The 12,434-nt window shown below is 44.7% G+C and overlaps 1 protein-coding gene across 4 annotated transcripts in view; it reads left to right on the top strand.

Moving 5' to 3' along the window:
• AKT3 (AKT serine/threonine kinase 3) overlaps positions 1 to 12,434 on the top strand; it is a 284,903-nt gene that overhangs the window by 266,219 nt on the left and 6,250 nt on the right. For all 4 annotated transcript variants that reach the window (XM_029934844.1, XM_029934843.1, XM_029934845.1 and 1 more), the window contains one exon: positions 9,691 to 9,793. In XM_029934844.1, coding sequence (XP_029790704.1) covers positions 9,691 to 9,793 — 103 coding nt within the window. The remainder of the gene's footprint in view (positions 1 to 9,690; positions 9,794 to 12,434) is intronic.

Genomic DNA, 12,434 nt, shown 5'->3' with positions numbered 1-12,434 from the left:
AAAAAAAAAAAAACCAGCATGTAATTTCTGTCCTTGACGGAATGTATTAATTAAGCAAACACCCCAACAAGGAAAACAAGTACTACAATGTAAAAAGAAAACCAAAACAGGAGGCATCACAATCCCAGACTTTAGCCTCTACTACAAAGCTGTCATCATCAAGACAGTATGGTATTGGCACAAAAACAGACACATAGACCAATGGAATAGAATAGAGAACCCAGAACTGGGCCCACAAATGTATGGCCAATTAATTTTTGACAAAGCAGGAAAGAGTCTCTGATGGAAAAAAGACTGCCTCTTTAGCAGGTGGTGCTGGGAGAACTGGACAGCAACATGCAGAAGAATGAAACTAGACCACTTTCTTACACCATACACAAAAGTTAACTCAAAATGGCTGAAGGACCTGAATGTGAGACAGGAAACCATCAAAACCCTCGAGGAGAAAGTAGGAAAAAACCTCCTAGACCTCCACCGCAGCAATTTCCTACTCGACACATCCCCAAAGGCAAGGGAAATGAAAGAAAGACTGAACTCTTGGGACTTCATCAACAGTATTTCTTTTTAATTCCACACTGTTGCACGTTAAACATAGCCTTGCTTCTGGTGACACAGTAACACTTTTTATTCATGCAAAGAAGTGTCCCACAAATTCACATTTGTGAAGCATTCTAAAAGGTCTGTGGGTGAAAGAGCTTTATTTGCTATGCTTTCGCCATGAATGTGCGTTTTCTTCAGTGCACCGCCCGGCCACAAGATAATGCCATGCTCTTCCCCCCCTTTGCTTGTCCCAGGTCTTAGTGACGGACTCAGACTCCCTGGGAAAATGTGTAATTTTCATTGCCTGTTGGTGTTCAGTAGGCCTCAGTACCTTTAAGACTAAACTACCTCATAGGAATATTTTACAGCATTTATTCACCAACACTCTGTGCCAAGTATGAGAGGAGCGCTCAGTGTCTAAACGTTAAGACCCACGTCCGCAGGTTGCTTACAGTTTAGTAGAGGCCACGCAGAGAAGTGGACTGTTTGAATTTCTGTGTGACCTCGGGGTTGAATTCAAAGTAATTGCAATTTTATTTATATTCTTACGCTTTTGGATAACTTTGACTAGTATGAAACTTTGGGGCCTTAGTTCTTTTCATTTTAAATAAAAATCTTTCTTTTTACATTTACTTACTATTGAGAGACAGAGACCAAGCACGAGCAGGGAAGGGGCAAAAAGAGAGGGAGGCACAGAGACACAGAATCCAAAGTGGGCTCCGGGCTCCGAGCTGTCAGCCCAGAGCCCGGCGTCAGGCTCCAACTCATGGACCTCAAGATCATGACCTGAGCTGGAATCAAGAATCAGATGCTCAACCTACTGAGCCACCCAGGGCCCCTGTGAAGCTCTTTTTAAACGAGGAAATCTATCAAGGAAGAGAAAGTATGAGTTCATATTTCCGGGGATTACTTCTAAAGCAGTGCTAACCATGTATACCGCCTGTTAAAAAGCCCTTCTAAATTCCAGCAGGGAAAAAAGATGTATTCATTAAACATTTAATTTTTGTTATAGCTAACATATTCACTTTGTTGGGCTCAATTTGGGATATAATATGTGTATATTAGTGTGATACATACCTTGAGTCCCTTGGTGTATAGGATCAAGGTTCAACATTGTGCACATGAATTACTGTTGTGTGGTTTTATGGAAATGAAGTGTAGTTATTTGAGTTTCTAGTCATCTTTCAAGAAATGTTTATTGGTATTGTAAAGCTTAGCAGATCATATAATTAAGTAAGGTTTGCCAAAGATTCATTAGTTGTGTTAGAAATACACCCTTTCCATAGTCCCACTTTTCCTGAGCGTGTGAGCATTTACATACAAAGCCTAAAATCAGTTTTTCAGGACAACAGTGATTAAGTAAACCTATCTAAGCTTAGTTACTCCCTTGAATTGTTTAAAAGAGATAGAATTACAGCATTGGATTAGTGACTGTGGCAAATCTAAGCCTTCAGTAGTGCTGGCGGTTTTTTAAAAAACTGTCCTCCTTCACTTGTTTTTTTTTCCTGAGAGAGAGTGCACATGCACGAGTGGAAGAGGTGAAGAGAGAAAGGGAGAGAGAGAATCCCAAGCAGGCTCCATGCTGTCCGCTCAGTGCCCAATGTGGGGCCTGATCCCACAAACTGAGATCATGACCTCAGCCAAAACCGAGAGCCGGACGTCCAGCTGACTGAGACTCCCAGCTGCCCCAGAGTGTTGGCAGTTTTTATTGCTAGTATCTGCGTTCTCAGTCTTTCTCGATCCACATCCGAGTGGTGGACAGAAATTACTTCTCAGCCTTTTGGCTAAGATCAAGTGCAGAGTGGTGGACATAACTGTAGTATTCAAATAGGGTGACAACTGGGGTCCCATTGTCATTGTGTCCATTTTCCCTGCAAGTTTCAAGCCATGTAGTGGATTTCTAGAGTGCCTGCCCTGAAGACAAAAGGAAGAAGACAAAAGGCAGATGGGAACAATTGATTGGTTGCTGGGGAAGGTTAGAGGACACTGACCCTTAGAGACTGTGCTGTCTGTACCCCCTGCTGTCATTCCAGCCACCAGGAGTGGGGAATGTGACTTACTATAACAAGTTCAGGGACATACTTTCTCTCTGTTCTTTCACTTACGCCAAAAAGCAGCACAGTGCTTTAAGGGATAGTGTGACTTGGTAACATGTAACTCTGGCAGAGGGGTAGTGTGGGATGATTTACGGGGCTGTGGTCCCGGGGCTGGACAAGTAAATGCACCCTGGTGATGCCTCCGCAGTAACCTGCAAGCAAAGTCCTGAAGCCAGCACTGTGGTCTTCCTGCTTACATCGTCCAGGGCTACGTTTCCTGAAAGCACACTAGCTTTCAAATAAAGCAAAGAAAGATACTCCCTAGGTTAATTGTGTCTGTTGGGAAAAGGTCAGGTTTGCAGTTCATGACCCTGTGGCCATCCGCCGAGGGGGTAGCTGAGATGTACAGTTGAATGTTTCTGGACTCGGCTGGTACTTGTGCATTCCTGAATGAGAGTTTGCAGTGTGTCAGTTGACACAGGAGTATTTTGAGAACTATGTCTGGAGTGGGGGAGGGAAAAGTAAGATGATAATGGATTAACGTCAAAATAGAAAATGGATGTGATGGGCCGTTAACGGCTGCCATGTCAGAGTACTGTGGACTGGGCGACCTCATGGAAATTGGTTTTCCTGCAGTTCTGGAGACTGGGCCTCCAAGAGAGGAGACTGGTAGAGTTGCTTGCTTGCTTCTGAAGCCTCTTTCCGTGGCTTACGGATGGCCGCCTTACCTGTGCATCCTCACGTGGTCTCTCCTCTTCCTGTGCGTGCCATGAAGTCTCTGTGTGTCCACATCTCCCCTTCCTACAAGGACACCTGTCAGGTTGGACTAAGGCCAACATTGACACCTCGTTTTAATGCAGTCACCCCTTGAAAGGCCCTCTTTCCCAGTCACTGGAGTTAGGACTCCCACATATGGATGTGGGGAGGGGGCACAGTTCAGCCCAGAAAAATTACATATTTGAAATGTTCAGTGGTTGAAAGTGAACGTCTGCTCTGGGACTCAGAGGAAACCGCAGCTGGGCATCCCAAGATTTGTGTGGTGGCACCTCTGTTGGGGCCCGTGGTGGTTTTTTTCAAGTTCTCTAACGCCTTTCAACATATACAGAATTAGAGTTCTCGTTTCCCTGTGTGGATGTTTATGCTTTACTGGGTCCTCTTCTGCCTTTTTGTGTGAGTTGAAGGGAGGAAATGTGCTCCCAGAACGAATGTCTTGACTTTGACTAACATCCAGAGAAGAAATCAAAGGCAAAAGCATTTTCATGCCGTGTCTTTCTAGGCGCCTCAGTAGAGAAAGCTTGGAATCGGGAGATGGAGGGTTTACTGCTCTCGTTGTTACTTGTATCATCTCCAGTGAGTCATTTTACCAAGTGCGCTTCAGTCTCCTTGTTTCTACAAGGGTAGACTACATGCTCTCTGACATCTCACTTCAGCCCCAAGATTGAATGACATGTTCGTTTACTAAGTGGCAAGCAGTGTTCTAGGAACTGGGGGTGTAACATTACTGCACAACGAAGTCCCAGATGAGACAAGTAGGAAACCACTAGCAAGATGGTAGGTAGATTGAACCAGATCAGTAATGACACCGAGGGCAAATGATCTAAATACCACAATTAAAAGAGATTGTCAGATTGGATAAAAGGCAAGAACACCTATATGCTGTCTATAAGAAACCCATCTAAATGTAAATTACAAATAGATAAAGGTAAAAGAATGGGAAACAATATGCTGTACAATATGCCGTATGTCTACTGTCGAGAACTAGAGGGGTTATGTCAGTAGCCTATGAAGATTTCAAAGCAAGTAATATTATTGGAGATCAGGAGGATTGTGTCGTAATAATAATAGAGATCAGTTCATCAAGAGGATGTAAAAATCTTAATTATTTTTGTGTCTAACCTTCTTTGAGAAGGTTAACTAGGGGCGCCTGGGTGGCTCAGTCAGTTAAGCGTCCGGCTTCGGCTCAGGTCATGATCTCACGGTTTGTGAGCTCTGTGCTGACGTCGGGCTCTGTGCTGACAGCTCAGAGCCTGGAGCCTGCTTCAGATTCTGTATCTCCCTCTCTCTCTGACCCTCCCCTGCTCATGCTGTCTCTCTCTGTCTCTGAAAAATAAATAAAAAGCATTCAAAAAAATTAAAAAAAAAAAAGGTTAACTAAATTGATAAATTTCTAACCAAAGTGAACAGAAAAGTAGGAAGACAAGTTATGGATATCATGAATAGAGGAGTGGCTTCACTATAGCTTTTATGGGCATTAAATGGATAATAGGAAATAGTATGAAAATCTGCATGTTCGTAAAACCAACAGTTTTGCTGAAATGGACAAATCCCTTGAAAGACACAAATTACCAAGAAGAAATTGATATCGTGAAGATCCTTATACATGTTAAAGAAATTATATTTGTAGTTAAAATTCTTCCCATAAAAAAGACTCCCCACCCATATGGTTTCACCAGTGAATTCTCCCAAACATTTATGTAAGGAATAGTATCAATTCTACACAAGTTGTTCCAGAGAACTGAAGATAAGGCAGTGTTTCCCATTTCATTCTGTGAGTCTAGCTTAACCTGATAACAAAAGCAGGCAAAGGTAATGTAAAAAACCTATAGAACAATTTCCTTAATGAAATTATATGTAAAGTACTTACCATAAACTTTGCAAATCAAATCCAAATACATACAAGAATAGCACATCATCACCAAGTGGGATATATTCTAGAAATACAAAGTTGATTTAATTAAAAGCCAATTACTAGAATTTACCATATTAACAATAACTAAGAAATAGACATGGTTGTCTCACTGGATGCAGGGGGAAGAAAAGCACTCAAGAAAATCCAACATCCATCTGATTTAAACAAAAGCAAACCAACCAACAAAAATGCTCCTAGTAAACCAGGAACTAGAAACTTCTCTGCCCTGATAAAGGACATCTAAAGAAAACTTTTCACTAATGTCCTACTGGTTAGAGACTGAGTGGTTTCACAAGCGGAGGTGCTCCCTTGGTTCAGCGTCGTACTGCAGCTTCCGGCCAGGGCAGGAAAAGGAATAAAGAAAAATAGAATATGTTCAGACTGGAAAGAAGTCAATCTGTCTTATTCAGGGACAACACGATTACCTTATAGAACCCCAGAAGGCATCTACGAAAGAACTATTAAAGTTTAGCCTATTAGTTGTTTGATACAAGATAAATATACAAAAGATGGCACAGCACGAAAACAACTAAATGTATACAGCAGTGACAGACAGTCCGGAATGGAAATTAACATCTCCGATGACAGCAGCAGAAGAAGCGTGAAGTACTTACAGCCACTTCTGACAAAGACATGAAAGCCCTTCATACTGAAAACTAATAAATACTGTAAGGAAATTAAAGACAGCTGAAAGCAGGGGCGACCTCCAATGTGTTCATGATTTCAAAGACCCAGTATTTTTAAGATGACAGTTCTCTCAAAATTGATACATCAGTTCAACACAATCCTAGAATAGCCAGAACAATTTTGACACAAAAGAAAGTTGGAAAGCCTACATTGCCCACCTTCAAGACGTACTAAGTTATCAGGGCAGTTTGTTCTGGACAGGTAACATCTTTATTTGACTACAGAGAACCTAGACATCTAGACCTACACATACTGGCTAATTGACCTAGAATAGATATGCAGAGATCACTCAGTCCAACAGATTATGACAGAACAATTGCACATATGTATTTAAAAAAGATAATTTGTAGCATATACAAAATTAACTCAAAACAGATCATAGTCCTAAAGGTAGAGCCTTCCAGAAGACATAGGAGAAAACCTTTGTGGTGGTAGGTTACACAGACTTCGTAGATGAGAGTGGTGTATGACCCACAAAGGAAAACAGATAAATCAGACGGTAACATCATTAAAAGTGTGTGTTCTTCAGGAAGCCCTGTTAAGAGAATGAAAGGAAAAGTCACAAACTGGAAGATTATTTGCATATCACAAATCTGATTAAAGGTACACTCACAGATTATATAAAAAACTTTCTACACTTCATGACAAAAAGGGGAGCGGGGCAAATATTAAACAAACACTTCACCTAAGAAGCTACAAATTCATGAAAAGTAAGATTGTTCATTAGGGAAATAAATCTCTTAAAACCATAGTAAAATACCACCACACACTCCAAGACCAACGAAACCAGTACTGACAAGAACATGGAGCAACTGGAACTTTGATCCACCGATGACAGTAACATAACATGAAGCAACTGCTTTGGGAAGACAGTTTGGTAGTTTCTTAAACAGTGAATTGTCCATCTAGCATGTAACCCAGCCAGCCCCTCTTTAGTATTTGTCCAAAACGAATGAAATCTCATCTCCCTACAACGACTTGGACCTCAGGAGTCCTAGCAGCTTTATTTGTAAGCCCCCGCAAACTGGAAGCAGCCCAGATGTCCACTGACAGGTGCTGGCTAAACAGATGGTGGTGCACCTGTATGACGGACTGTCACCCAGCCATGCAGTGGGTGAGCTGTTGACACGTGAAGTGACATGGACGGACGTCAAAATAGTGGTGCTAACTGAAAAAAAAAACAGACAGAGGGTACATGCTATACAATTCCATTTACATAAAAGTCCTGAAAATACAAACAAATCCATCCTGGCAGAAAGCGTGTCAGTCATTGCCTGCAGGGACGGAGGAGGGAGAACAGGCTTACAACAGGCTTGTGAGAAAACACATGTTTCAACGTCTTGATTTTGGTGATAGTTTCTTGGGTGTTTACATGTGTCAAAACGTGTCACGTTCACTCTTGATCTGTACAGCTTATTGTATGTCAGTGAGTCCCCACCCTCACGGAGCTTCTGTTTTATTGGGAGAGGGTGTCACAGTAGTGACCGTAAACAAATGTAAGTCTGTTTTGTGTGTGTGTGTGTGTGTGTGTGTGTGTGTGTGTGTAATTGTGTCGGGTCAGATGTTGAAGCGCCGTGTGGGGAGAAATGAAGCAGTGTGAGGCTAGAAGGGGTGGGGAGGGTGGTCCTCTGGGAGAGGAGGCCAGGTAAGCCTCTGCAGCATTGGGACATCTGAGCAGAGACCAGCTTAAGCCTCCTGGAACCACTGAGAACTGTTTTCAGATCTTGTTTCAGTTCTGCTTGAGTGACCATTATCTCCCCTGGAAGGCCAGCAGCTCTCCCCCTAACTGAAGGTCAGCCTTTGCCCTCAGAGGAAACCGCTGGGAGGGTTGGACAGAGGTTAGCCAAGCCCACTGCACCTGCCCAGAAGCCCACCTCTGCCAAGAAGAATTTCTTCTGTTGAATTTTTGATTGGAAGGATGCAGAACCATTTTTTGAACATTTGTAAAATGGTGCCCCGGTCTCTGGTTTCCTGCAGAGAGGTGGTGACCCCTCCTTCTTCAAAGAGGAGAACCCCAAGTTATCTGGTCCCGATCACCTTTGCTGTTCCTGTGTGTGTGTGTGTGTGTGTGTGTGTGTGTGTGTGTGTGTGTGTGTGTGTACGGGAAGGCCCCCGTGTCTGAGTGCAGGCAGGAGGATTCCGTCAGAGGAGCTGGGCCCAGTGAGGTTGAAGCTGTGGGAGAAGAGCCAGGCTGTTCTTCTGAAGCCACTGCCAGTGACAGTGACAGGTGGAGCTTGAATTAGGTCCATCCCCCAAAGAGTGCTTGCTAATGGCCGACTTTAGAATGGCTGTGTACAGGGGGCAAGAGAAAGAACGGTAAGAAGAAAAGAGATTGAAGACGCTCTTGTTACATGTGCCCCAAACTGAGGTGGGGCCCTCCATCCCGAACACGTGCTGTTCATTCTGCTTAACCCTCCAGGGTTTTAAAACGTAAGTCTGTCTAGAGAATAATTTAAAGGTCTGTGCCTATTTAGCATACATTTGATGACAGTAAGAGAGGGAAAATGCATTGAGGTAAAACCAGTTATGTGTCTCATAAAGTTTGTATAAAACATACTGATTTCTGTCACTCTGTTTTCCATTTTTCTGCCCAAACGGGAATTTTATTGTAAAAGCAGTGTCTCCTGGGGCACCTGGGTGGCTCAGTTCGTTAAGCATCTGACTTTGGCTCAGGTCATGATCTTGAGGTTCGTGAGTTTGAGCCCTGCGGGCTCTTCACTGGTGGTGCAGAGTCTGCTTTGGACTCTCTCTGCCCCTCCCCCGCTCATACTCTGTGTGTGTGTGTGTGTGTGTGTGTGTGTGTGTGTTTGTGTATCTCAGAATAAATAAAAATAATCTTTAAACAAATAAATGAAAAATAAAAACAGTAAAAACAGTATCTTGTATTCTGAATGGCACTCAGAAGAGCATGTACTCTGACTCCAGTCCCTGGGTCGGGGCTCCCTGTGTGAACAGGAGACTGTCCTGTGAGACCAGAGCCCTGATGAGCAGGAGTTGCACCCTGGCAGGTGGAGGTCACAGAAGCCTGAGGCTCTGTGACGTTCAGCAGCCCAGGCTTCCGCAGCGCCGTGCCTGCAGCGGGTCCAAGGCAGAAGAATCCCGCCCATCACTTCCTAGAGCGGTCACTCTGACCCTCTCTCAGGTCTCGGTCCCGGATGAGGATCTGATGCAGCCTAGGGATGAAACGTTTGCGCCAAGACCCCATCCCAGAGCTGAGGCAGGCAGTGACGCCCAGCTGAGGTGAGCAGTGTCGTTCTTTGCCAAGTACAGGGGCAGCACCTGGTGACCGAGAAGAACTATCGTTAGGTTGTGCCCTTCAGAATACAATCCAGTGGGCCAGGTGCCAGGGAGAGGACAAGGGACAGGCTGTGCTTTCGCTGCATGGAGCAGAGCCTGTGTTTTGTTGCAGGGGCTTTCCATCCATATCGTTTGTGTGCATGGTTGTCATTGGGGGAAAACTAGGACTTTTTAGCATCCTCTTTCTATCCTATTCTTTGGTTTTCATTTGTCCTATTTCACATAATCCCTCAAATTTTATACAGAACAACCAAGTACCTCCTGTTCTGTGCTCCGACTATTGACTGGGAAGCCAAGCCCCACGTCTCCCGAACACAGTGACTCAGCAGTGTGGTGTCTCTGGCACTGTTCACTTACTCATTTGCTCCTTAATCTTATCCTAGAAATGAGTTTTCCTAAACTGTAGCCTGTTAACAGGACTCTTGTTCTTTCTCCGTGCAGCTTGTACCTCCTTTTAAGCCTCAAGTAACATCTGAGACAGACACCAGATATTTTGATGAAGAATTTACAGCTCAGACTATTACAATAACACCACCTGAAAAATGTAAGTAAATCTAATGGACCATTGGAAATCTTTGAGTGTAATTGAAGAAAACAGCCACTTAAAAAAATTTTTTTTCTTAATGTTTGTTTATTTTGAGAGAGCAAGAGTGTGAGCAGAGAAGGGGCAGGGGTCGGGGGGAGACACAGAATCTGAAGCAGGTTACAGGCTCTGAGCTGTCAGCGTAGAGTCCAACACAGGGCTCGGACCCAAGAGCTGTGAGATTGTGACCTGAGCCGAAGTTGTACGCTTAACTGACTGAGCCACCCAGACACCCCTAGTCTTTTTTTTTATCGGATATTTTCAAGATCAAATTCCACAGTGATTCACTCCATTCCACTTAAGAATGTGGAGTTCCTGGGGCACCTGGATGGCTCTGTTGGTTGAGCTCCAACTCTTGATTTTAGCTCAGGTCATGATCCCTCACAGATCCTCTAACTTTGAAGATCAAACTCTTATTTTCCTTCCCTCCTGTCTGGCCCCTCCTTCTTTGTCTCCTTTATTAGTTCCAACTCATCTTTCACATTTCTAAATGTTAAAGTGCCCCCAAGAATCAGCTTGGGAACAGCTTTTTTTCTGGTTCCACTGATAACCTCATCCGATTTCATAATGTTAAGTACCATTGGTTTCTGACATTTATCCCTCTCCCTGGACTTACCTGGATCTTCCCAGCTCCCCAAACTCTGCACTCGAATAGCCAAATGCATATCTGATAGCTGTCTCAAACTTCAGTCATCTGCCCTTCCCCCACAGCCATGGAAGTTGATGGCAATTCCAACCTTCAGTTGCCTGAACCTCCTGATTCTCTCTCTCTCTCCCCTTCCCCACTTGAGTGTGGTCTTTCTCTTTATCTCATAAAAGAACATGGGAGTTCCCAAGTGGAAATACCAAAGACAGGTAGCAAAGAGAAACATTTTTGGGATCCGGAAAAATTACAAAAGAAGAATTGCAGCCCAAGAACTAGACTAAATTGAAGACAGCTTAGCCCTTCCTTACTGTTCTGACGCACTCTTTTGCCATCAGCTGAGAGGATTCTGAAATAGACCCTCCTGTGCGTCCCCAGCGGCTCACTCCTGGACCACCCTCTGAATTGCTCTAATTCTGGTTTCCTGTGTTCTTAATAGTTCTAAATTCACTCTAAATGGAATCACCATTTTTATTTAGCTTTGTCTTAAGCACTAATATCTGTGGAGACATAATTTAGTTTGTTTGTAAGCTTTGGATCCATACAAAGTGAATTACATGTCTGTTAAAACTATACATTCACGTACCACCTAAGATCATTCCACAGACACAGGTATATGCGCACTCTTCGATAAATAGCCCATATGCATGGGCTTTAAAGGAGGGAAAGCTACCAAATATAACTTCCAGATGTTCTCTACCGACAAAAGAAGTATGTGTCTGTCGTCATTAGTTCAGCAGCGAGGATAAAATGGAGTCTGAGGGGCAGACTGGAAAAGCCAGACTTCTTCAGACCTCATGTCTGTGGCTCACAAGCCCGTTGCAGTAGTTTTCTCTCCTCCTCTTCCCTTCAGACCTTTTCCCACTCTCCTTCCCCCTTTCCTTCGTGAAAGGCAAGGGAGTGGAGGTGCTGGTTGTCAGCAAGCAGCCACAAGAGGGAAGGTTGTGGCACTGTGCTGTTCCAGCCGGTCTGCGGCTGCCTGGGGGTCCGGGGTTTCCAGCCCGTAGTCTGGGGCCCGACCACAAGGAGCTGCTTACGTATGATATGCACAAGTGTGCTTTTCTTTCTTAAGACTTGCCAGAAGTAAAGAACCTCTTAACTTTCATTTATAAGGGAGGAAGTTGAAACCTAGAGAGAAATTGAGCTTCCCGATTCCCTCAGCGTCCGTGGTCTTGCCAGGACCCAGCAGGTTGTATAAGATGAATATGTTGAAGCACTACTCAGGTACAGCCCCAGTGGGGCAGTGGGCTTCCATTCTGTCTTGATCTTAGAACTGTAAGAGTTGAAGCAGTGTCACTGGGGAGAGATGGCCGCAGCCATCCAGACGCCAACGCACAGAGGTTTTGTCCCAAAGCCTCGGTGATACGCGGCGGTCGCCTCCCCACTGGCCACGTTGCTTCTGTGATGCGGAGTGGAGTTACTGTGTGGGGCTAATCAGCACTCGGTGCTCCTTCCCCACAGACAGCTGCGGCCACATGCCAGGTTGTTCTCTCGGGTGTGGATTGAACAGACTTGGGAGTATGGTCACACATGCTGCCTGTGACTGGTCCTCGGCTTCCTCTTGCAGGAAAGAGGATTTTTTTGAGATCTAGTAGCTCATAATGCCCTGTGATTACAAGTGTTAATGGCTCTAAGAAAATGAGGCAGCGGACTGCTCCTCAGACTGGGGGTTCTGATGCGGAATGGGGAGTTGACCTCTGCTTCCTTGTTCCAGATGCGTCTTGGGTTTTTAGCATGGGTCCTGTGCCCGGTCAGCATGTTCCCTGCGACCCGGCTTGCAGAGCAGGAGCCCGTGCATGGTGTTGCAGGCTCTGACCTGGGCAGACACCGGCCCCTCCATGCACCCCCCACTGGTGCATTTTGGCTCTGGGCCAAATCTGGCAAGAGCACAAGAGACAGTGTGGATGGGGGTACTGCACACGTGACCACGTACAAGGAAAAGCCCCCTGCGGGCAGGAC

This window comes from Suricata suricatta, chromosome 3, assembly GCF_006229205.1.
Source record: "Suricata suricatta isolate VVHF042 chromosome 3, meerkat_22Aug2017_6uvM2_HiC, whole genome shotgun sequence".
Lineage (NCBI taxonomy): Eukaryota > Metazoa > Chordata > Mammalia > Carnivora > Herpestidae > Suricata > Suricata suricatta.
The sequence above is the reverse complement of the archived record's forward strand: the minus strand, read 5'-3'. Positions and strand labels throughout refer to the sequence as shown.